Raw genomic sequence first — 27089 nt, 5'->3', positions numbered from 1 at the left:
GCGAGATCTAGGAATATGTAGAAGAGTTTTCGGGTTGGCCTATGTGGACCGGAAAGCAAAACTGATACATAATTCGACCATGGTTTGGGTTGTTTTGTACAGAAAGGTGTGGTAGTGGTTTACAACGAACACAAGAAAGCACTGAACGTGAATGATGAGCGTAAGTCCAGTGTTGTAAGCCAGTATTCTATTCGTCAGGTGACTTCGAGGGAGCCACAGCCGTTTAGAGGATGGATTAGAGTTAGGTTGGTCAAATTTGAGGTATTTACGGTGCGAGGCGATTCGGAACCAGTATTGGCACAACGGTTGGGTGGGAATAGTAGGGAAGAATACGGTCGCTGGAAGGCTGCTGCTGTTTGGAGATCTGTTGAAGAAGGAGCGGGTACAGTACTGGATGAGGACAAGGATAGGAGTGGTGGAGATTTCAAAGAGTGATCGGGTGAATTCTGTTTCAAGATCCGTCCTTCAATGGTACCGTCAGGTGTAATTCTGTTGCCCCCCGGTACCGGATGAGGAGTACGCCAATCGAAGTAGCTGACTGATGTTGCCCCAGAGGTGGCTTGTGGGAGCCATCCTACGGAGAGTGCGTTTGATGGACTAGTCGCGGCCGTGGAGGCCGTTGGTAGACCTTCGGTGTCCGATGCCAATAATTCTGGCTGGAGTGTGTTCGCTATTGCTCCTGCATTTGATGAATATGGGTGACTGAGAGTATCATACAAGTTTGTCTGTGGTTTAGGCGCCGATGAATTTGTGAAACTCGAATTTGCAGAAGAATTAGCTTTAAACAGCAAGCTTGTACTCTCGAGGTCTGAATCAGTGGACGATGAGTGGTGACTGGTTGACTGAACTGTAATCTCCGAATTACGGGTGGACTGGTGCGTTGAAAGTGATGAGTCTCGTGTATTCGAACTAGAATGCAACAAAGTAAACTCGTTTTGTACTGAATTTTGACAAAGCGATGGTGAGCTTCGTTCGATTTGTTCTGACAGACTACTGTATCCTGTCCCATCGATAACGGAATCTGAAAGATCACGCAGCTTCCTGGCGTCAGTGGATTGGGGGAACACTGGATTTGCCATCTGATACATGTTGGGTGCGTAAGCCGGATGTGCATAAGCAATCCCATGTTCGAAATCACGACGTGCACTTAAAAATCTGTCTCTCTGTCCACTATCCATACTCGTGTTTGACCTTGACAAGAGTGCACTTGGCTGGTTTGAAGTTTGAGAGAATTGAAGAGAAGAGAAAGGTAGGAATGCGTCAAAAACTTTCGATGTTGTTGACTGGGTATTGAAGGCGGGTCCGGATTGCGTGTATGGATGTAGTGTGCTAAAACAAAATGGAATAGATACGGCTGGTCGATACTGATCTGCTGAGTCCCGTCCAGAAAAATCACCACATGTAAGTGCGTTCGGAATACGATCACATGATCGCAAAATGTCAAACATGTGGGGTGACTTGAAGTCAACCAATGATCCAACATCACAACCGAACAATTCCGTCTTGGAAGAGTGGCGTCTTTTCCGTATTTTTCGAAGACTGACCTCAGAGTTTTGGTCCACCGAGTCGATTGAACCCGCATCTGCACGCTTCCCCAGTTTGCAATTAAACCTACCCAAGTTGATGGGTTCCGATTTGATAAAAGTCGATCGGTGAGACATACCGGGAGAACATTTGGGCGGCTCATTGACTCCATTCAAATCACTACGTAGTTCCTCTTCAAAGTGCCCGTTATTGCGAATCTCAGAACTCTCTACATCCAGCTGCTCACTACCTGGGGATCGCGCCTCCAAATCGGCTTGAGAGTTAGTAGGTGACAACGAGTGAACCCGCAAATGCTTACGCAAAGAGCTGGGATGAGTGTAACTTTTGTCACATCCTTTAAATCGACAAAAATACGGTTTGTCGTTCATATGCACATGCATATGCTTTTTCCTGTCCGAACTGTTGGCAAAACGTCGGTCGCAGCCTTCGAATTCGCACATGAAGGGCTTTTCACCTGCGACAACGAAGAGAGTGGAAACAAAACATAGATTAGCACGGAGCAGTAAAAGTGCAATTTTCACTAACCTCTGTTGTGACATGGTTTTCGAAATTCGATAATGGGATAAACCATTAATCTTTTGTTTGCATTCTGGCCCACTCATTGGCAGTGGGAAGCGATTGGAATGAGTTCACCATCTTTGATCATCATAAAACAACCGATAAAAATAACAAACATTATTTCATACGGACACGTCCATTTGTTGGATCTCAAGGACTCTGTCAAATGGCCCACCGACAAACCCTAAAAGCCTCCAGTGGCAGTACGACATGGAATCAATCCTTGCTCCGCTCAGTTGGGTTAACCGTCAGGTCTCAAGTATAAAGGAAGGTCAGTTTACAGCGGGGTTTGGAAACTCGGCAACCAGTACCGAGCACTTCGGTCTCGGTTACATCCTCTCACGATATTTTGATCATGCCTTCACATAGTTCGACCTCATATCGTAGCCTCACTCAAACCGGCATCTGATGTTGGTTAATTGCCAGATAAAGAACCGTATAAAAAACATAAATCAGACAGACAGACATCGCCAAGAATCTCTGAGCGCATGCCATTCTTCAAGTCGTTTAACAAACCAACCCAAATGATTAGTGACATTAAAGCTCACATGATCGATACTGCTCACCTAGTAATCCGGCTAAACCTCTCACTGTGATCTCTCCAGTGTTACCAAATCACTCCAAGGCTGCCTAAAAAGTGTATCACAACACGGGGGCAAGTACAGTTCAACTAAGATAACTGGGCCTTTGCCAACACAAGAGTCAAGTAAAAATCGTCCCTTTTTGTTCTACCAATCCTACACCTCATTTCTGTAGAACGATTTTACTTGATTGTTACGCAGCAAGTTCTATTTTGAAGTTTCTTTCATCTTTTGAATCCTCAAGTGATTAGTCAACCAAAGCGTGGTCTTGCGGCTAGGTCATTTGTCTTTAACGCGGTCGAAATAAAATTTGAATGTGGAGTTAAATAAAATAAAAAATGGGCTATGTGACTGTAATAGGAAAGTCTGACAGTGAGGGTGAGAGAAAAATATTCGAATCAGAATGTAACCTGATATTGCATCAAATGGAACTTGATGATTACGACTGAAATGGTCGGGTACTTGGTGGACTATGTTTATTTGTAGGCTAGGTGCAGTGGGATCCTAGCCTAATAGCTATGTTTTTCAGTTGGATACGAAAACACCTTATGTTCCAGTTGGTGCGATATTCGATGAACTCATGTGCGTTCGCTTGAAATAAACACCACTTACAAGATCGAAATATACCAGAAAGCGAGTTATTTAAATAACTGCGTGCTGTTTTGATATACATTATTTTCAGCTAGCCCAATCTTTAGGCCTTCAGAAATAAATCATACCTAAGCATATAATCAGGACTCAGCGACAAGCACGCTTGTATGGGAGGTCTACCGTATGGAGGTAACTCTCCCATAGACCATTGTCAGAGGATAGATCTATACTGAGCTACCAATGTTTCGTATACTTTGTTTGGAGAGAAACACACTTTTGGATCCATTCTGCGTCGATTACGCATCCCATTCCTCTTTCGCTAGCTTTCACTTCCCATCCTTCGTACGCAAACTAAATTGCAATTTTTGCGGACACGTCCACCAGCCACAGGCTGCTATCTTATGAGGAACTTTACAGTTATACCAGCTTCACCTTCGTGATTATAGATTTTTAGAATCAATGTATTTATTTCTACACAATGATTCTTAACAAAATGCAGTTGATTGCTGACGTAGGTGAACCGGATAATGCCAGCAGATTATGAAGTATTTGCGAGAAATATGATGAAGAGATGAGGTAAATGTGGTAAAGGCTTGAACGACGGAAGGTTTCACTTGGGCTACCTGAATGCTCCCAGTCGACTCAGCTGTACCAAAACCCAACCCCTGCAGAGACACCGACCAATAAAATGCGTTCATGTATGGATGTAGGTTGAGGAATCAGTTCCTCGTTTCTAGGTTGATAAGCCTTGTATTACCTCATTATTAAGGTAGTGATTGGTCCCAAACCAAACTGTTTTCTGCAGACCGATTAGCACACTGTTCTTGTGCTATTCAGATTAGAAAACAGATTCATCTATAAGCATCCATTTTGGCCCTGTTGATACTATCAGCGTAATTTATATTCGAATAGCTTATCAAGAACTGATCTCTGGTCGGTACCATCTAACCGCTACACAATTTTGACAGTTGGACTTCAAGTATTCAGGGAAACCGTGGTTCTCAAACATTCCCAGCTCACGTCTCTTATGCGCGATGATAGTGTTCCCACTCAGTCGTTTCATATGCACTATACACATGACTTTAAACCAGTACTTTTAAAAAGCGGCCCACATTCCGAAAGCAATTGGATGGCACTTTCCCACCAACAGCTTGTTTGGGCGTAATTTATTATGGGTATCAGCGGGTAAATATAAGCCTTCGGTGCCCAAGTGCTGAAATGTAGTCTGCTTATAAATTCCACGGCAAAGCTTCTTCGTAGAAGAGGCGCCAGAAATGCAATGGGCAAACGCTTGACCCTCCAAGAATTTTTTCTCAGTATGGGCGTATTTTCTTCATTCGCTGAAGTACAAACTATCAAACCAATGTGTTCAATAACATCACAGGTTCGAAAGCTATAAAGAGCACGGACCGCATATTCGGCGACAGTTAGGTGAGAGTTTAATCGAGCAACTTTTTGTGTGATAAAGCAGTGAGGAATAACCAGATGGCGTGTGAATAAATAGTCGAATTGGCACTTGATAGACCGAGTGACCATGCTAAACATGATCACAAGTATCCGTGAAACTGAAGGCATTTAAAAAATCCAAATTCGTGCCCACCACTTTACAAGCCCTTAAACTCTTCCTTGGGAAGAGGGATCTCGCACATTAAAAATTCTTGATTTCCACACGTGGCAGAAATGGACGCTTAATTAATACTTTCAGTCATTTCACATAAGACCCTGCCTTTACAAAAGTCCCACATAAGCTGTGACCAGTAAGCCATCCCCAAGGGAGGGGAAAAATTATCCTTATCCGAGAAAGAGAGGACTAAATCTCTCATATATCTTACCCAACAGAGCGAAACACTTTGAACTTTGCTCATCTTTGTGGTTTTTCAGCATAAAACGTAGTAATGAAACATCTACTTTGTGCGTTTAGTAAAGCCTACTTAGGCGACAACAAGAGGCTTTTGAAGGAATCAAAAACCCTTCAGGGTGATTAATGACAATTGTTAAAAAACCGCTGGCCTAAAAAGCACCCATGATTTCTCTATTCAATCCTGATCTGTAAAGCCGTAGCGAACATGGAGTTATGTGTATGCTGGGTTCACCAACCGAACACAGTTATGATGCATTAGGCGAGGCCTCATGTATAAGTTTTCGTAAAAATTATTCCGTCTATCGTATATAGGGAATGAGTGCATACTCAATTTGAGTTTATCCGCGATTTGCTTAGGCCTTATGTATCATTGAACCCCCAGTAAATGTGTGAGCATCAATCACTGCTCAGGTGAAAAAGTCTCAAGCATAAAAACTGGGTTATTCTGACGTGTGGTTGGCCAATAACGACAGCAACAATTTCATCTATTATTTTGTAGTAAGTGTTTGATTGTTACGGAAAGTTTTGTTTCAAAGTGATCGCAGTCTATAGAACTTGCTCCCGGCAAAATTACCTCCGATCCGCAGTATCCTACCCGACAGGCGAGGTCTCTTTAGTTGTTCAGCCACGCCTACTCAAGGAAACCATAGCGACTCGGTACTTAAGAAAGTCTCCTTTACGTTGCAATCACCACATAGCAATAGAATGAAAAACTACGCGAAACTCATGCAGTTGTTTTAATTTGGTGACCCAACACCTTCCCCCTTCAAATCGAATGATTGAAATAGTGAACAAGCAATTTGAGTAGGTGCGAATTTTAACCTGGTCAGAGGGTGGGAACTCGGGTGTGTGTCCCAGTCAACTTGAGGGTTGGACGCACTGCATTATTAAGCGAACATACGCACACAAATCATCCGACCTAGACCACCAGTGACGAACTGCAGTGAATCAAAAAGATTGAAAATGAATTAATAGTTCTTTTCATCATCCGGTCCATCCTCTGCTCAGAAACCCATAAAACTATATCCAACACATGAACTTTGGTGATAAGAAATGAGTTTTCAGGAACTAAAGTCCGTCTGTTATTTCTAGGTTTGCTGGACAGTAGTCCACAATGTTCCGAAATTAGTCTTTATCTATAACCGCATGATCTGATTTTCCACAAAGTTCTCCAAGGTAGTACACAAAAAGCAAAGGAAGAGAGCCTTTGTAAAAGAATATCTGAGAAAATTCGCAGGATATCGTGTTTGAAAATTATTTGAAAATAATGGCTGCATTCCTACTGTTGAAACTTGAAATAGCCCAAGTTGGAAATCGCTTTCAGTATCTACCGTGTACGTACTCTCCACACTTTTCGTGTTCGAAACCTTCTCCATGAAATGGGTTTGATATGGTTCGTTCATGTTTGTTTACCGAAAAAACGTCCGAATCTTTCACCACCTACTGAGAACAGCTAAAATTTCATTATCCAACAGTTCCGACCGAACAATACCCAACGAACTTTTCAAAATGCCTGATAGTTGGTAAAACAAAACCCTTTGGTAGCATAAATCCAAGTAGTTTGTGAGCCAAACACATGAACGAAAATCCAAACACAACTAATGATTGCCGATTTAGTGCTCCTTTGCGCTACTGTTACTGAGCATACGCTTTCTCCTTAAATAAACTAGCCTTCAACTTGTAAAGATATCTTGCGTTAAAAAACCTCAGATGTGTACGGCAAACTTTGGATGGATAAAGTTGAACAATTTGTTGGAGCCTCTATTGGAAATTTGAAATCATGTTATCCCACTACAGTAGTTGATGTACAAACTTCTTATTTGGGCATTGTTTCATGCTTGATTATTCTCCTGACTAGCAGGTTGAGATTCCATAACACTAAATTACAAACTCTTACACGTGAAATTAAGGTGTTCCAACTGTTGGTAGGGATTGCTAAACTAGTAATGTCAAATCTTCAATGCATCTTGTCCACATTTTTCCAGAGCATTTCAAGTTTACTATCGATACGTTTGTGTTGATACTCAAAGAACTTTTGATAAGAATAAACGAATGAACGATACACCTCTTAGAAGTAATCACCTGCATCCAGACAGAGAAGAGAACGGGCTCATTGTATGTACCATGAGTGGGTGTGAGCTAAATGGAGCATATTGTATAGGTGAGATGGTAGAGTGGCTTATAAGTATGGAGATCAGGTTTGAACCCTTCGGTTCTATCTAGGATTTGAAATGCTCCTGAAACAGTATTGGCTATACCAACCGGGTGAACGTAATTACGCAGGTTATTGTGACGCTCAGTGATGCCTGAAAGAATATATGGACCCGATGGGCAGAGCGATGTTTGGGAGTGCTTTTTAACAGCCTGGAATGTTCCATCTATAAAAGTCTGCTGGTCAGGATGGCAAAAATGTACTCAACCAAATTCACCATGGAAATCATACGGCTCGACAAAGGTTTCTAGGCAGGAGTGAATTATCACGTCTTCATCACCAGAGTTATCCATCATGATCCAAGTCAACAGTCATGCGCAAGCGAACTATTATACCGCCGAACTCGGGGATGTATGCATAACGTGCTAACGACCGTGGACAGGAATTCAGATAGCATGGATAAAGTGCGCATATTCCTTATTGTGCGTCAGACCCCGAAGGAGCATCGCGTAAAAAGTATGGAGAACATCCAGCCGTGGAATTTGGATGTGTTCATGTCGCGTCCGGACGGAAGTTCAGCTGATGTGAGCAAAAGGCTTGTGAAAGCTGTGACCTTAAGTTAGACGAATGAAGCTGCTGAATTCGTGTTAGTTGCACGATCAGGAAGGACTATGATTTAGAAAATAGACTAAGAGTAATCTTGTTCCTAATGGTCTGGAACAATTCGTGTTAGTTGCACGATCAGGAAGGATTATGATTTAGAATATAGACTAAGAGTAATCTTGTTCCTAATGCTCTGGAACATTATGAATTTCTGCAACGGGTGAGGCAGTGTAACTGGCCAAAAATGTTATCGGACTCTTGTTTATTTCCCCATGTTTCCTTTATCCAAGTTACTTGCTCCGCACGTCCGTCACTGACCTGTTACCTGCGTTTGCTTGCTGGGTGCGGTTATGTAACCTCAAGTCAGCGGACTAACTGAAAACCTCTTGCATATTGGCGACCTAAGTGCTCAACCATCCTTTTTGACCGTTTGAACAAAGATTAATCGATTAAATTGTATTGGTACCCGTTCGTTAGTGTTAACTTTAGTGTTTATGAAGTCTATGAATAAACAGTTTGCAACAGTTCAGCTATTCTCTTTCGGCTCCTGCGTATTTCACAGTACTGGTTGTCCTTCAAAAGCCGACGCTGTTTGCGCTCTGTGTTTGTTGTGACCTTTCTTCATACACCAGGTTATATCCAAAAGGACGTACTTATTACGGGGCAAGATAGGACCAAACGCATTCATAAAGTTACTGCCCTATCCAATCACATAGTATACTATCTTAACGCGCGCGCAAGTGTGCGTCTGTTCACTTCTGCGTTTGTGCGTTTCCATGGTGAAGCGTTAATTAAACAACTACATCGAGGCTGGGGTGCAAGCGTTCAAGCCACAGACCGCCTGTGGTGACAATCTCTGTACCGAATCGACCTGGATACCGCACGCGTACAAATACACGCAACATTCGATGCATATGGAAGGCGAAGTGCAATCAACGAGAGTTGTATCTGTCGAATTCGGGCAAGTAGTCCACACATCCGTGGTATGGAATTCTGTGGGTAGCCCATTGATTTTTGGAAGCTCGGAAACACTGTTTGCTCGTCAAAACACGACAATCTGTCCATCCCTCGCCTAGAACATGATTGTCTAGTTCAACACTTTTAAGATAATTATGATAGTGGACTAACACTTCTGCATTTATCAAGCAATTAGATCGGACTGAGGAAAACTAGTTTGAATTAACTGTCGTTAGTGCCTGCCTAGTAGTGAAAAACCAAGTCTCAAGGACAGTCGACAGTCAACGTGTTCTGACTAATCGACAATATCACCGCCCACTACATGATGATATCCAGTTTATGCCTGGACAACAATGCGCACACGAGTCAGAAGACGACGAAAGTCACAAAGTATCTGTCCTGTTTGACCTGAGGTGATGCTGGTTGTAACTTGGTGACAGCTGTCATCACTGGTAGGCAGACTTGAACAACAAAATGGATGGGAAAGAAACCATACTGAAGGGTTGATGCGCACAAAGCTAGTTCATCATATTGATCCACTATAATTGGTTGTGTAATATTGATTGATTGGTGCATTGATATTGGTGCATGCCGGAACAGAACGTTTTTTGTGGGAAGCTCGGGAATGGATAGCAGGTCTTGTACCCGAATGGAGACAAAACCGGGACTATTCGGCAAGCTTCCTAGATCAGATACAACAAAAATCAGAACAGCTATTTCACTTTCGTGGGATATGAAACAGGAAATTATATGGCAAATGATATAGTGGCTGCCAAGACTCAATCTATTCAATCAACAGATATAACCAGAGAAGTAAAAAACGAACTTCGACAATCATTGTTCTAGTGTCACATTTGCATCACCCGATACATTATTGGGTCAGCAGAAAAGTGAATCAAAGCTTGGCCTTTTGGCTTTTATTGGTATCAAACAACTGAAGTTGTCAAGTGCAACTTAGCAAGCATGCTGTGCTTATCCAAAGCAATTTCGCTCAGTTTTTGCAGGTACGGTTTTTAATCACTTGAGTTAGCGCTAACAGGTGTCTTTTCAGTTTGTTTCTAGTTACCCTAACGGTGAACTATTCCACCCCATAAAGTAGGGTCTAAAAAGTGTTTCGTACTTGGTTGTGCTTGCAATTCGGTCACCATATTGCGAAGAGCGGAGCAAAACAACTTACTCGATTTAGGGATTAATGCTTGATATGAGCTATGTAATTTGCCATATACATAATGCCAGCCGAAATTTGCAACCGTATGGTTGCTGAGAATCCGCCGTCAAGTAGAACATATGTTTGACGGAAACTCGGGGACTGTGCCTACCTGATGAGCCCCAATAAGGGCAAAACCGGTCGTAGGCTGTCGAGGAATTTTCAGCAACCTTACGGGTAGTACATCACAAATATATACATGTATCACGATATCTCGAATATCGTAGCGACTGAAATGTGAGGCGGCCTGGTGCAGCACAGTCAGTTGCCCGGAAACACCACAAACGAGAGATTCAGCTGAGTTCCGGATGGGTCCCTCGAAAAACCAAGTTGGTTTGCAAGTGAGTGCATTTCACTAACAATGATAGATTTTACCCCAGAACCCTACTGAAGATGACAGGGTCAGTCAGCCCAAAGAAGGTGCGGTTGAGAGATTCCAAGATATGCTCTTCAGCTGAACTCATAAGACAGTTCTCATCTGTGCGCTCTTGAATAGTATTGCTTAAACAACCAGGCACAACCATTTGCACCGGCAAGCACGCGTCTTTGAGCGGACTGACACACAGGTGGTTAGTCTGAACTGACTTTAACCAGCGCGCTCCTAACACGGGTGCGTCCGTGTTATTGGTTCACAACCTCCACTACTAACTGGAATCATTATCGACCAGCTCAGTCAATACGGGGGTAAGTGACGTGAGGATTGAGCACAACACGGATGTGAGTACTTGGTGGTGATGTGGTTGAGCTCCGAAAGGACACAGATCGCGTGCAAGAGAGAGAGAAAGCGATGCAGACGTGATTAGTGTGATCACTTTGCAGACATAATCGATCAAGGCACAACGCAAACACACACTAGAAGATGAGTGGTTGTAGTGCCCACGGAGAGAAATTCCTTTCACATTCTATGCTTAACACTACTGGCGCATCAAGTTACCTGGAAATTACGATTAATATATCTAGGACTATTCCGAGGGAACCTTTCCATTGTACCCGAAGACTGATTTGATGACAAAGTGGAGTAGAACGTGGTTGATATCATATTAAAATGGGCTGACAAAGCCCATAAATAAGCAAACACGAGTACCGAAGAACAAAGTAAAGTTGGTTCATTTATACGTAGCCTGTAAGTACATTTGCACGATGCCGGTGGATTCCGCAACACCAAGGTCATCCTGTGGGTCCACAGCCCATATACTAGTGGTCGATTCCGACAAAAGCTGCATGCTGTATCTATCACAATCTCTACTAGACTCTCAGAATAAGCGCCTCTTGGAAAGTGCTACATTTGGTTCCCAAAAAAATTCCGATCTCCTCCATAAGTCGATATTCCCGGGCAAATATCGATTTGATATAGCCTATCCATGGTGGATATGAACTGGAGAACATCTGCAACAACTAACACCAACTTTGTGTTAAAAAGAGATTTTTTCAAAACAAGTTGCTCTCTATTGTACGAAACGCTGAGAATATCAGTATTCAGACGCCCGCAACCGACGAAACCACGTTATGGACACTTGTTTGGTAGAGGAGTTGATTCTCCAGCCTCCAATTTCTCACCCCATGTGGAAACTCGTTGGAAATCTGGATGTCTTGAAAAGATGTATTTGGTGAATGCTAAATTGACGTACCAGTCGCCTTTGTTTACCAGCTCCAATACAACTACTCAAGTGACTGCTCCTGTGTGACGTATTGCGGATGGTTACTTAACCATTGTGTGCAACAACCGCTATTCAACAACAACCGCTATGCATTTGGATGTCAGTCTCTTATTTATGCTGGAACATCCATTGTGGTTCTACCTTCGAATGGTCCCAAACCTCTTCGTCTACGGTGTATGAAGTACTTTGATTATCTGTGTCTCGTGCGGAGTCCTCAAAGGTCGGACTATTCATCCGGCCTACTATATCAACAAAATGTGTAATGCACACTTGAGAGTGTAGCCTTCCAGTACTTAGGACAAGTCCGATTGAAACGACACACGAACGTACATTCATCACAGCTTTTCCACCCAGCACACTCTGTGAAAGAAATATAAATCTTCCAAAAGAGATAAGCCCTAATAGATCCACGTGATCACCAGACCAAAATCTACTAAGTCTATTTTTCAATCGAGTTGCGGGAAGAGAACAAGCACTGTTCAGCATTGACGGATCGAGCATGAATATTACATAGGCTTCATCGGCGATTCGGTTATTAAGAACCTCGGAGCGTTCAGAGAGAAGAAGGATACCAACCATGTACTTTTCAAAACCAAGGGTGCCTTTTGCTGTAGCTAGACTGTCCGCTTTTTTATCAATCGGTTCATTCTCCCCAAAACTCATGAAATGAGAATCTGCGGGATTCACCTAAATTCCTCCTCAACCTCAGTTTATTATATTCATAAGGTCTTTTGGAATCCCTCTAATCCTAACAACATTTGGGTTTTTGGCATCTTCGCAATCGGGACAGACTTGATTGGTGACAGTCATGTTTGCCACAACTTGTTCCGAAGCCTCTCACAAACCTGATCTGACTCATTGTCTGAAGATTTGAAGGAACATTGCCCTGTGTGAATTAAAACACTTGTGTGCAAATGAATCAGCCAGATTTCAAGTGAATCTCCGGCTGATAATATTCATCCGCTGAATTTGTTGCATGAAGGCCTCCCATTCCTCAGCTGGAACAATTTTCAGAACACCGAAGTGTTTTTTGCATAATATTACGCATAAGGTCGATGAAAATATTTTATACACTCCCCCACTAGTTTTTTGGTTTTCACGATCCTTCTGACGGTCATGTTCCCTCAATTTTCATTGGCCCCATTTTATGCGCGAACATCACAATGGACGGCAGCCTTCCATTATTCAGCATGAGATGTTCCCCTATTATGACTAATTTTTATGTTGTGCAAAGACCACTAAAGAGTCGTCTGCCACTTTCAGCCTAGTAGAAACAGGAGGGAAACTTTTTTGGGCAACTACACCGAATCTCGAATGAAACTTTCTTTCACGATATTCTCCGACTGAATTTACGAAACCAGTCGTGGGTTGTTGAAGCGTTTACAGCAACCTTATGAGTAGTCTCTATTGTCTAGGCAATGTACGGCGCAATCCCGAAAAGTAGCGACAACTGAAAGATGAGATATTCTTTGGAGAATAATAACAAAAAAGGGGTGCTCAGCTTGGAGTCGTTTGACTTCCTCTCTCTCTGTGTAAAGACAAAGTGGTATGCATTTTTTGGATGGTGTCCAGTTTGGGTCCAAGTAGAAAAAAAGGTTAACGGAAACTTGAGGTCTGTTCCCACCTGATGAGCTTCAAGAAGGCCGTTGACTGTCGAGGAGACTTCAGCAGTTCAATGAGCAGTGTTCCGTCAGAAGGGAAAAATCGTTGAGGTTATACAATAGCCCTTGTGCAGTTCAGACACCGACCGAATAGATTTACCAGAAAACTAAATGACTGAGGCATCGTGTCTAAGTTGTGCAATCATCAGGCAAGCTGATTCTGTTGTCACTGGAAAACCATCGGCGCCTAATTTACAGAACTACTTACCCACTTGCGTGTAGACCAAGTCGATCAATTATACTGCAATTTCTAGATAGTGTAGCCAAGTAATAAATCGCAGTAGTGTGCAAGCACTTCGACGACCACGTTGGCCTCCGAGTGCCCGTGTCATATTCATGTGGGGTTGGAGCGATATTTATTGGTTGAATAGCGTGGCAAAAACTATTCATGGTCCCTCGGCTATATTTGCCGGAAAAAGCTGATCATTCAAGTATCTGACAATTTCCTAGTGTTCAGACTTACTTAGGGGATAGTATTTTGGGGTCCGTCTACTGACTGCCTGCTTCTAGATGGGAAGACAAACCCTTGCTGACAGGTTGAAGATGATATATCCGTCCAGCGGATGTTCACTGCTAAAATCTCCAGCTAATATTCCCTACCGATTACCAGCTAGATGACCTGAACTACAAACCTCTGTTTGAGAACGGCACCTAAAAGCACTTCCTTCCGGAAGGCATAGTGATTTTCACATGTAGCGTTTCCAAATAAATTAAGCATGTACTCTCGATGATATGGATAAGATGTCATGAGTCTGACCGAAACCTCCGGTTGCATCTTTATGGAGCTGTAACCCCTGAGAGTACTTTCTTTCCCCACATTAGAACCGATGCTCCCTCTCAACTATTCGTGTGTCGCTTGCAGTCACTCACTATACCGTGTTTTCAAGATAACTGAACAAACATGGGTCACTGTGCAGAAAGCCTGACCACATGCAGTCACACGGAGTGGCACAGAGTCACTTGAAATTTTTCGGTCGGGAGCAGAGAAAATCAGAAAGCCTGACCACATGCAGTCACACGGAGTGGCACAGAGTCACTTGAAATTTTTCGGTCGGGAGATTCCAGAGAAAATTGATATGGTTTTATTGGGGACGCCGCTTGCTCATCTGAGGTCACCTACACTCAGTTCTACACTTTTCTTGGCCTATTTGTAGCTAATAGCGTAAAACCGGCCCAGTAATTTTTCATTCAATGATTGTTTCCCCACATGCCTCTCTCAGCTTCCGGCACATATCGTTGGATGTCAAGCTAAAAAGTCTGAAAATATTAAGCCCTCTGACGCGGTCAATTAAAAATGGCTGAAGATTTTACCTATTAACTCCCTGAAACACTGCAGTTCTAAATCTCCATTGCATTCAGTTTCAGTATTCGGTTGCATCAGCAGTTTTTATACGCCTGTTTCTGGCTGCGATATAGGATGGCTATCAAGTCACCTAAACGGAAACTTCTTAGATATACCGGAAAATGGTGATTTAGATGACCTGCCCAAACAAATAATGGACAATGATGGGGAGTGCCATGACACCAACTCGTTAACTCAAATTAAAGCATCTTATTTTCCGACATACTTGCAACCACCTCCGATTCGCATTTCGCGCATGTCCAGTGGTTATTTCTAGGTGAGAACGATTTTCTCTTGATCAAGGTACAATGTGTTAGGAGGGGGAAGAAGAAATGAGATGGCAATTAACGACAAACCACTGCATGCTACAGTAGATGTAGAGCGGAAAAGAACACTTGATCGCATCATTGCTTATCCTCGTTGTCCCAAGTGTCTAGGAATCATTCTTCGTTAGCATTAGTCAGCTACGACGTACAACGGATTCACACTAAGCTGTTAAGCCACATATTCTTAATGTTTGACCAGAATGAATCATTCCTTTACGCTATTCCCCAACCATATATGCAGCGTAGAAGCTTTCTCAAAGACTGTCCACGAGTTTCTCAGTCTTAAAAATAATACACTCTATTGCTAAAAAAATTTTGTGTACGGTGCCTGGCTGTAACACATCCAAAACACCGAACCTAAAAAATTAGAAAGTGCATTCATTTGCGAACCAATTTGGTTTTGACGAGAGGCTCACCTGAAGACCAGCTGAATACCTGGTTGATGGAAACCAGGGGACTGCGCCTACATGGTGAGCTTCAAAAAAGGCGAAACCGGTCGTGGGCTCTCGAAGAGTTTTCAGCAGCCTTATGAGTAGTGCATTACGTCTAAAACTAAAAATATCCACCCACTTTGACCGAAAAATTTCTAGATGATCTTTAACTCCTTGTGAATTTTCGCTTGTCAGCATGGCACGGAAGCATCCACTTTCACAGAGGCGACAGTTACCTAGGGACATGGCTGTTGATGTCACAGAGATTTCGCCTGTTTGTTAATATCTCGGCTGGGATCAGTATTAATTTACTTCGGAAGAGAAGTAAATGTGTCATGTAAGCGCTACTCTTTTAGCAGGTTGAGACGTAGTTGTTTCGCTAAAAATGAAGCAAAGTGAAGTGGGTCATTTCATTCAGAATCCAAACAAAAACTATCAAAAAAAGTACTGTTTCAGCAGTTTAAAACTTTTATTGATAACATAGATAAGCTGTCTGAGAGTAAAATATACATTCCATTTCTCACAGCCGACCGGAGTAAGTTATTCAGGCTTCTTTAGTTTATTTCGCTGATTCATTCAGAATCCAAACAAAAACTATCAAACAAAGTACTGTTTCTGCAGCTTAAAAACTTTTATTGATAACATAGACAAGATCTCTGAGAGTAAAATATACATTCCGTTTCTCACAGCCGACCGCAGTATGTTATTCAGGCTTCTTTAGTTTATTTTGCTGACAGCACCTCAGTGGAAGCTGACCAGGAGTATCCGTTCGGTCAGTTGTTGAGCATCATATACGATGTTGCTTAATGCTATATTTTCCGGGCAGCTTATGATATTCTTTTATATCCGCCGAATGATCTTGACATTAGCTAATAGGCCAACTTGCGACATGGTGCAAAGCAAGCAGAAAAGTAACATTCATCCGGTTTGTGTTGCACCCCTCAAAGTAACGACAAGGAATGCGTTCCCAAAGGTGGTCGTCGAAGGGGGGTAGGTAATTGCTCATGATTGAGATAGACAAAAACGTGTCAGGAAAGGGAGTTTTACTTAAACTGAGATGAAGGATAGTCCAACAGTATTAGATAATGGCCCCTTCTAACACACACATAAAGTCCGCTTTTGTCTGGATTGTCCGATTCAAGTATCCGTTTCGCCTAAACAAAATGGTTTGTCATGTCAGTTTGACGACAGTTTGGAGAAAGTACAAACTATGTTGCAACATTCTATACCTCCGAAACGAAGTCCTTTTTCAACATTTGGAACACTTCCGTGTGGAATGCCACCACATCGTTGTAGTTTCTAGGTCACACATTGACCGAACCATGCATTTTAACATCCTGAACGCATTGTTATTCTATTAGTCAAAGGGATTGTTAAACTAGTGACTACCATTTTTGTCCGATTTTGTTGCCATGCTCCGAGGTATACTGCCATTAATCATCGGGTTTCTGCTCACTCTGCTTGTTGGTTCAAAATGCTATGGTCGGTGACCTAGCTGTTGATCGGGTGGTTGTAATACCGTTGTGGTCACTGGGTCTGTTCAGTCTATCTTCATTGTTCGTCCCAGTGCACTCATTTATTGGTGCTTTTTCTCTCGGTTCCCAATCATTTATCATCTCATCTACACTTGCAACCAATCCAGTAGCTCGGTCGAGACACGTGGACAAAGGCGAGGAAAGTTTGAATAATTATTTTTTGTTATCCGATCGCGCCCATCCTGACGAACAAACAGATGATAAGATCAGTCATGAACTGTCACAACCGTTAGCTGCACCTGTCCAGGTTTGTTGCCCTTTTACGGACGGTACTTGAAGAGTGATCAGATAGGGGAACGCAGACAATACACGGGCGGTTTGACCAATGCGTATTTTTCAAAGGCTTCTATCTCCACGCTGAGAAATAGAATAACTAGATGAAAGCATTGCAAACATTAGTATGCGGACTCCTATCAGCACAACTGAGGCTTGGTTCCTGTGTACCCCACCTAATAATTCCCTGTCTTCCTTTGAAAGTAGGTCCTTACTTCTGCTCGAAATCAGTTGCGTCACTGGGTATATCTGAGGGCTAACACACTGCGCCCGCCTCAAACCCAAGATGTTGATTTATCCGACTCGTGGGTCCATGACGAGTTGGTTTGACCATCCTGCTACTAAAAAAATACAATGTAGTCGGGACCGCTTTCCACCGCAATGGTTTCAGATTACGAATCCCAGGTGTAGAGGCAAAACACTTTCCACTTTCAAAAATTACTGCTACCCTCCTGAGAGTTGGAAGCTTCACAACATGAGCGCTGGTTATGCAGCACTAAAATTTTTGGAAATTTCATACTTCACTATTAGTTGGCCTGATTAATATCTCTTCCTACGGCACGCGAACAGCATTGTTCGCTAGATAATGACATGTTGCATTGCACTGTTGTCTAGATTTAACACGCTACTGTTAAGGTTGATTAGGATTCTTCAGCAGTACATCGCTGGTTTCGCCATTCTAGGGGCTCATCAAGTGGGCACAGTTTCCCAGTTTCCCTCAAACTCTTGTCCAACTTGAACCCAAAATGGACGGATTTCGATAAGTACTGTCATGTGCACACTAATTTGGTTTTGACAAGAGACTCAGTTGAATCTAGCTAAATCTCTCGTATATGATGGTCCGCTTCAACTGAACGTTTTAATTGGTACCGCATTCGAGATACTGAAATACGTTGTCCTCTGGATGTAACACGCTACTCGTATGATTGCAATACAAATACAATAAAGACCAAATATAATAAAGCTAAAATGCGGAATAACTCGATAACTCAGAGCTTTTTGGCATTATAAAATTAGGTTATATGCGCGTGCTAAATTGACTCAGTCATCTCATGTATTCAAGCTGGGTTAAGCGGCACGGATATCATCCGTCCGTAATTTTCTAGGCGATGCAAACTTTGACCATTACGCAACGTTCATATGCTAACACGAGGAAAGACAGGAGTGTTTTTCATCGACCAAAGCTTATCAAAAAGTTCATTCAATCTGACGTGGATCTGACAGCTATTTAGGCATCTAAAGCTTAGCCAGAGCTTGGAGACCATGCGTCTTCTCCTTGCATATCGAAGGTGCTTTTGTCTGCTCCACATGCCATGCTACCGTCACACTGGTGCCCAGATTGCTCCCACTTTCTCGTATTTCTTCTCTTCTTCAGACATCTACAATAGACCTTCGTTTTTACAGTTGTTTTTCAATAAATATATTTTACTGCAATCTCAGCTTGTCGTGCAGGAGAGGAGCTCAAAATGATTGCGCTTTGGTGTGCGTACTCTAGGGGGGGGGTCGTATATTTGCGCGACGTATCGGTGTGATGTGCGAATCTTGCTTCAGCTCAGTAGACATTCGTCCAACGCCAAGTTAAACTATCAGTAGCTTGAATAATGCGCCATAGATGGCGATGAATCTCGGCCTAACACGGTTATGTTGCCACTTTTGTCAAACTTGGGTTACCTGCAGGCTCTACTTAGTCAGTGGATACTTATGTTTTGTCAGTCATAAAGACATGCTTCGAAGGATGAACGCATGACGCAATCTCCGACGTCATTCGACTGAGTATCGATACAGAGGAGGCGTTATACTTACTTGTGAAGCACCAACAGGTATTTAATTGGATTTATTCAAATATGAGAAAACCACAAGTGTAAAAAAATTTACTCCCCCTAGTAACAAGTGGTGTTGTTTTGGGGACTTAAACAAACAGCTCATTGAATCTAACAATAGGTGGTGATCTGCCCAGTGTGTCAGCCATAATGTGTTCGTCACTGAACTTTCCAGCTATAAACGTGGTAAGATTTTCACTGGGGGTAATGGCAGAACGTTTAAATCTCCTGCGTGACTGAATTTTATAATGTCTGGAAGAATTTATCAGAATTTCAGCGTTTGTTCCAAAAATTTACTTCAGGCCCAGTTCTTGGTCGAACGTCTACACGGTTGTATCGTCTGGTACTTAGATCTAGGGACCCATCCGGTTACGATTCACCCGGGTGAAGAAATCTTCAATGAAAATAGCGCGAATTATCTGTAGGCAGTTTCATATCGTGCACTAGCCTCCACAGTTAATTTCCCACTCACAGACGTTGTTACCGACAGGATAACACTTCTGAAGTATAGAGCGCAACTAACCTAATCCATGAAAAGTATAACCAAGAGCTTTGTTACTTCAAAAAGACTATTCAGCAATGATAGGTGGGACAAATAGGCACTCTCTCGACCCCTATACCTCGGATTTTCCCAGACGGACAACCCCTGTTGGCGTACCAACTTTTGCGGTTTGATATCACTTGTATGACGGGAGACTACTGCACAGCTGACGAGACTCGCGTTCCAGAGTGGTCGACGCTGTGGACAATGTTATAACTCGACGGTTTCCATAAATTAAGTTGTACTATACAGTTAGTGACACGAATTTTCGGTTGTTACTAGGACTAAAGCATGAATCTGACTTCATCGGCCGAAAGCGGTCACCCTAACGGGGTCTTTGGCGAAACACTGTTAATTACAACAGACTTTGGGGTAAATAGGACCTTGGAACATGTGTTCGGGTTTTACCTGTGACTGAGATCTTTAGACTAATTATCTGGTAACAGAGATATAATATAGCATAATATAATAATATGCCAATTACGATTATCATAATTATCTGGTCTGGTCGGGAGTCTTACTAAGTCCTGTCGGAAACGGCACAAGGGATATGATATTCTCCTGTCCATTCAGGTTGGGTAACTTGTTCACTACCATACATTCGGGTAGGAACTTTCAGTGTTGTTCCTATTTGCTACTATTGTAATTCATTTTATTCTGGTTGTGGCATACGTATATCACCACACATTTTTAGATTTATACAGGCTTGAATAGTGAGTGGGAGTGTTTCGTTAAAATTCTTAGCATACCCTGACAGCACCTATGAATCATCTTGAAGAAGAACTGAAAATAATGCTAGAGGGTCTGTCAGTCTTCATAATGTTTAATACCGCAGTTTTTAACAAACCTTGGGCCTCTTTAATATCGAAGCATCGTCGACTGTCTATGGAGATACCTTATCAAAAATGATCGGATTCTCTAGTTGGAAGAAACACATGGAGATCCACCTATTTTTTTCGAATAGTCACCACATCGGGTTAGGGTTAGATTGGAGTACGAGTATTGGCTGTCCGTCTTTTGCTATTTGACACCGCTCGTATTCCAAACGTTGAAGTGTTCAACTCAATTATTTACATTCAGAGGCACTTTTCTATGTGAACCAACCATGTAAGTTTCCCACATTCCATCTAGCTACTGATAATAACATCTGATTTGCGTGAGAATCTGTCGATGCATAAAAATCACTCAGCATCAGTAAACAAGTCAAATGTAATAACCCCCCCCCCCCGCCGGAATACATTCTCACGCAATCGAATTTATTTTTAGCACCAGAATCAAATGACTAGTAGTTGCAACTCACGCTGTGTGTGTTGCTCAAAAGTCCCCGCGTGTTTCATTTGGAAGGACATTTGACATATCGCAGTACATTCCCACGAGGTTGCTGAAAACTCTTCGACACCCCGTTGTCACGTCCTCCCATTTGGCGATTTAACTTATGTGCTACTTGTGTCCCATTTGGAGATGGTTCGTGTGGTAAACTCGTTTGCACACTAATTTGGTTTTGACGGAGATTCATCTGAATCGCAGCATAACCTCAGTGGGCTATCGAAGAGTCCCGGCAACCTTATGAGTGATCTGTGCAGTTGAGACCACAAATCGTTTTCATAACTACACTGAACGGTTGTAGGAAGTCTATGCAATGGGAGGATAACTGCCCTTATACACCAATGTCAATGATCTTCGTTCATCGTCATCTAGTTCGACTTAGAAAGACGCATTAGCAATTCAGATTGACAGTGTAGCTTTACGACTGTATAGGAAACAACTATTATGGGTCGGAGCATGGGAAAAAGAAATGTTGTGTAGTGGGGATACCATCAATGAAAAGTGGATGGGAACTGCTTGATAACTGTGTTGCCAATATACTGGTCCCACTGAGATTCTCTCCAAGAGAAGTTAACCCCAAAAAGTAACTATATTAAAAAAATTTCGTTAGTTTTTTGGGGGGATTTGCCGAAATCGCCATCCTGGGAAGGAATCGCATGACCACGTTTTGAAGTGTTAGATAAAATTGGCGTAACTAGTCGTACGGCTGCGTCACATTCACTAGTCGACAAGTGTTCAGTCTACTCAGACAGCGTCCTGTTAAACTTTCTTTCCCAGGGCGATAGGTGCTCACTATGCGTAGTTGTCTGTCATAGGACACTAAAAGGGTGCCTGATTTGACGGTACATACCCCTAGGGCTGAACGAGTGAGGACATTGGTAAGTAAGCTTTCTATTCGCAGTTTATTGCAGGTGCACTTACTGTGATTAGCGTCGACTTAGAATGCCGCTTCTGGAGCGGTCAGCAAAGATTGCATTGTAAAACATGCCACCGGAAAGGTCATCTTGGGGTAAGCAGAGAAAGATACACAAGTGATAAGGTTTCAGTATAGTTTTTAGGTCATTCACTTTGATTTCTGCCATCTTCTAAAGTGCCGCTGCCCATACTGAGGAATGAAGATGTGAGATGATTACGATAGGCGTGTTGCGAAAGAAAGGTTGGAACAAACAAGCTTTCAAGAGCTATGTGATTCGTTTCTACGAGTTGCTGGAAAAGATTAGCTGTAAAGCAACGACCGGAACTTCGGTTGAATTTTACGGTAATTCAGCACCTTAAGTAAGTTTTATTAGGTACCACCGACTATTGGATGTCAAAACTCGAAAATCCGTTGGCGTTGTGACAGACCACTAGATTCTATCCAAAATGCTCGATCTGACAGTCATCGGCCCTACATTACTTATATTCTAAAAAGTTATTTTGGGTCATGGGGTGGAGAATGTTGCAATGCTGGCCCTCTCACCACCTTGCGCAACTTTGCTAGGATCACTGAACCCATAGGTGTACTAAACTAGTGAATGAACCTTAGTAAACGTCTGTTACTAGCGGAAGTTTCCTCTTCTGACGGATCAGTAATATACTGTCACGTCGTTCACCAGAAAAAATGGGCTATTAACTTTTCTCACTTACCGGTATGCGTTCTTTTGTGTATTTTCAAATTTTCACTCCGAGCAAACACCTTGGCACAACCGGGAAACGGACAAGGAAACGGTTTTTCCCCTGTATGGACGCGAATGTGATTGACTAATTTGTACTTGGCTTTAAACGGCCGACCTTCCCGTGAACAATCACGCCAGTAACATGTATGGTCAAGTTGTTCTGGTCCACCAACATGTTCAAGTGTGATATGATTGACAATTTCAGTAACTGAATCGAAAACTTTGGTGCATTGTTTTCTCGGCGCTCCAGGAACCAAAGGCACTGGATCGATCCATTGGCAGTAGAACAGTTCACCATTGCCTGTTGAAGATCTTGTGTTCTCTGTGTGCGTGGGCACATTTGCAATGGTTCCCAGTCCCATTTGGTGTCCGGTTCTGGCCGCTAGTCGCGGAATAAATGCACATGGGTCTGGATACATTGTACAAGACGGATAAGTGGAATTAAAGAAGCTTCCACGATTGGATCCCATGAGTGAACTAGAATTTGCAGTGCTAGACCTTATGTTACCCAGGCCGTAGACAGCATTGGCTCGACGATCCTGCAAGTACCGGTAGAATTGCGCCGTTTGTGACTGAGAAGTTGGCTCATAATGGGACGCTGAATAACAGGAAGCGACTGCTGCTGCGGCCATCCCTGAAGTGTAGAACCCAGTAGGTGGGGAAAAGATATTTGCATTTTGTGAGGGTTGAACAGGCTGGTTCCAGTTAGCTAGATCCACCACAGCAGCTCGTCTGGGAGAATGCTGAGAGGGTTGAGTGTTATCGACCGATCCTGAGAGACGCTGGTTTTGGATGGGCTGTTGAGCTCGACCGAGGTAGTTGCTCGGACCATGAAAAGCAGACGTTAGATACTGGGCTGGGTTTGCAGACGCAGCTCGCGGTAGCGACCGGGCTGAATGGCATGCAACGGCAGCGGCGGCCATTGCTGCGGTCGGATATGGAGGTAGGGCTGATAGGGATGTATTCAAATCCGTCAAGTTGCTGCATTCTGTTGATGAGTACTGGGCTGACGTGGGTGTGTGAGAGTAGGATGTGTTCGAAGTACCACGTCGATTTGTCTCATCGATCGGTGGGTGTGGTGTGGTTGGTTCGGGAGCGTAGTACGATGAATAGTTTGGCAGAGCGGATGTGGTTAAATCCGGTTCGAGTGCGGAGTTTATCTGTCGCTGATTGTGCACAGCTGCGTCATTCAAAGCTGCCGCGGACAGCTCAGTGTGCATCGTGATTTAGTCGAACAACCTGGGGGGTGACAAATAGCTGCCAGCGCTCGACCGCTGTGCAATGTTCCGAACACTACCGAGTCAGTAGGGGCTCCAATTAAAGATTATAGCCTGTAATCTTGAGGCCAGCAGGTGGGTTGTTGTTAGGCAGCACTCAGACTGAGCCGATGCCATACGACCTACAGTATTGATTCTCAGTTGGAATGCAGGGTCAGTTCACTGCGAGGAATCGGTGCGAATTTCGTCTGGAGCTGTGAATTGTCGGTTGACGGACAGGTTCGTCTTGAGGTCACTGAGTGCACACTCCGGGTGGTTCCTCACCGCGGGAGTATGGGCAAAGAACTGGCACAGCGTAGATGTGATCTTCCGGTTGAAAACAATGCGCGTACACAGTTGTCGTCCAAGGCCTCTTCTGCTTAGTCGTGTGAACGTCACTCAACGTGGTGCTTCTACCGCTTAAACGAAATCTGTCTTCCACAGTGCAAGATAAGATGAGATGAGAGACGCAGCATGCAATACCACAATCATCAACAGCAGCTGCTGTTGACTTGTTCGGTTATTGTATTCAGACTCGGTAATATGGCACCCAATGAAGATTACACGCTGTGTTGTGACACGTTTCAGACGATTGTTACTGTTCCACCCTGCTGTGTTTTACTGGTTTGCGTGTGTGCGTGAGTATGTGTGCGCATGCCCAGAACAGCGAATGCTAGCGCAGGGCTCATAAGCTGTGCTGAGGTGCGATGTGTGCACTTACATTCACGCGTGCTGTGGTAATCGACCGCAGATACAGAACCTCACTAGATTTTGCTTCTTCTTCCACAGGGGGTTGAAAAATAGGTGTCGAAGTTACTAAATGCTACTGCTGGATATGGTGAGGAGGGGTGTATGACTAGATGCAGCTATAATCTGTATCAGATACACGCACATATTTGTTCTGTCAGGCAATCACCAGATTCGTAATGACACGCGGATTGCCTCGCTTTCTGATTGGTTCATATAGCTCATTTAGCGTGAATAAAGACAACATAGGGGTAGAAAAAATTGACAATCAAATGGAGTGTGGTTACCAGCCTTTGTCATTGGTTCAACCCTTCTCTTTTGTCATTGGTCCACTCTGGATTCACCGTGACGACCGGAACAGAGACGGCGTTGTTGTCCAGGCTTCACAAGTGGCCTAAAGGTCATATGCTTGCTTAGAAGCAAATCAAAATAAGGTTTGATTTCATGTGTACTCGTGGGTTGATTTTATACCTCATCTTTCATGATCGGTTCTGAATGATTGTTCTGAGAAATACAAATCAGGAAAGTTTTTTTAAATGTAGGCTAAGCTGAAAATCCGCATGGGAATCTGAGGCACCACCTGGGTGATTAACCCCAAACTGCGACACGGCGTACAGCGATGGAATCCATTTACAATGAAATAATTGCATTTGTGGAATATTGTTGTCCATAACGGTTCACCTGTATCCGACAGAAGCACACAATGATAGTGGATGTTGGGTGGGGGTGAAAGAGGAACTGTTGCATCATATGTCCTCATCATACGCGTAATTCTGTTGCAGCCCTGCTTGTGAGAACGGAGAGAAACCAGCGCAGTGCATAGGACTTTGATCGTCTGCACGTCCCAGCTGATCACAAGATTTAAACTGCTTGGACGATGAACCAACAACACTGAATCAAAGGCTGATCGCAACCGTTAAGAATCTGTATGATCTGTATTTTCTACAGCTAACCTAGATGAGAAGTGCCTTTTTCAACCAGTAAGTATTATATCGCCGTTTAATATGTCTAGATCAAATGAGACAGCAGTGATAACAGAAGTCCAGAGTGGTTTCATCCGTTTTAATGCAGAAATATAGGCTGACTTGTACAAACCGGGGCGCGAAACTGCATTTTATATATATTACGTTATCTATCAACGCGTTACGGTCGAGTTGAACAAAAGACCCACTCAAGTGCGCGCCTCTAGAGGGACACCACCACGTAGTATCATTCCCCTTTTTGAAGTTGGACATCAACGGCTGAACCAATTGCTGATGGCTCACACATTCCGAAGACCACTTTACGAAACTTCTCAGTAAGGAGGCAGCAAACTGAATGTAGAACCAGAAATTTGCTGACATCTTTTGCGCTTTTTCCCCTTTTGTTAAAATTCACCATGAACTCCTATTTACTTACGAGATCGACAAAGCAAACCTGCCGAATTTGAAAACAGTTTGAAAACAATGTTATTGTCCTTTGTGAAATCGTACGATCAAGAAGATTTACGTAAATGAACTGCTCCAAAAAGAATTTAGTGTAAAACGAATATATCCCGTGGAGTAATTGCGTTTCCGGGTAGCTGAAATTTTGAAATTTGATCAAAACCCCTTAGGAATTTTGAAGAATTATTAACCACGTATGTTTACATCCCCAATTTACTCAGCAGTAATTCAGTGAAATTTTGTCTGTTGAGGAATCACCATGATTTATAACAGCTAGACAAGCTTTACGCTTCCACGCACAGTTTTTTTAGTTGCTTGCTGCAGAGTTGCCGGAACATGATAATATGACCGTCCGGTCGCAGCCGACGTCTGCCACTCTATATGCTGTTCTCAATATATAAAAACCGACGTGTGACCCAACAGTCAGTGAATGGTTTGCATACTAGATAGTTCGAGTCAGCTCTGTCCAACGCACTGCCTTTGACTGTTTTATTTAAGATTTCATCATACTTTATTGCTTATGTACTGCCTCCTCTCCGAACAAGGTTGACCACTGAAGAGAACAGGTTATCGTTAGTTACTAACTCTCTAAACTAACTTTGGTGAATTGGCTTGTTTTGTCTAGTCCGGTTGGAATCGTGTAAGAACAATGAAAGACAGAATCCAACCAATACGACTGAAAACTTCCACGTGTCACTTGTTTGCCCGTTTGGTGGAAATTACCAGTCAATTAGTCTCAGGAGTTGTACATTAAGCCAATAAGCCTTTTTTCCGTCTTTTTATATTTTTTTGGTGAAGGACAGATCATAGCCAACAGAGATGTTCAGCTTAAAGAGACGCTGGGATATGGCCTTTCAGAGCGACCAGACTATTCAGCATAGAAGGGTATAAGCTTGTGCTTGACTTGCAATACTGTTTTGGAGATAGGCATGAAACCCGATGAATTTTCCTTCGAGAATGAATCCGTCAATGAATCTGCAGTCCATATATTGTTGTTGGGAGGAACTGAATATCGATGGATTAGGGTTGATTATGTGAA

At 43.0% G+C, this 27089-nt stretch overlaps 2 protein-coding genes across 2 annotated transcripts in view; both read right to left on the bottom strand.

The window, feature by feature from the left end:
- Positions 1-194: 194 nt before the first annotated feature.
- T265_00048 (hypothetical protein) lies at positions 195-23843 on the bottom strand (the record flags this gene model as incomplete). Its single annotated transcript, XM_009163705.1, has 2 exons — positions 195-1999; positions 22595-23843. The coding sequence occupies 2 exons, from the start codon at positions 23841-23843 to the stop codon at positions 195-197; spliced, it is 3054 nt and encodes a 1017-aa protein (XP_009161969.1).
- A 1248-nt stretch (positions 23844-25091) lies between these two features.
- The window catches only part of T265_00047 (hypothetical protein), a gene marked incomplete at both ends in the record, with an annotated part of 54213 nt that continues 52215 nt past the window's right edge, over positions 25092-27089 (bottom strand). The window contains one exon of the mRNA XM_009163704.1: positions 25092-25130. Within this exon, the coding sequence (XP_009161968.1) occupies positions 25092-25130 (39 nt within the window). The remainder of the gene's footprint in view (positions 25131-27089) is intronic.

The sequence above is a fragment of the Opisthorchis viverrini genome (genome assembly GCF_000715545.1).
Source record: "Opisthorchis viverrini unplaced genomic scaffold opera_v5_1, whole genome shotgun sequence".
Classification (NCBI taxonomy): domain Eukaryota; kingdom Metazoa; phylum Platyhelminthes; class Trematoda; order Opisthorchiida; family Opisthorchiidae; genus Opisthorchis; species Opisthorchis viverrini.
This window is presented reverse-complemented; position numbering and strand designations above follow the sequence as displayed.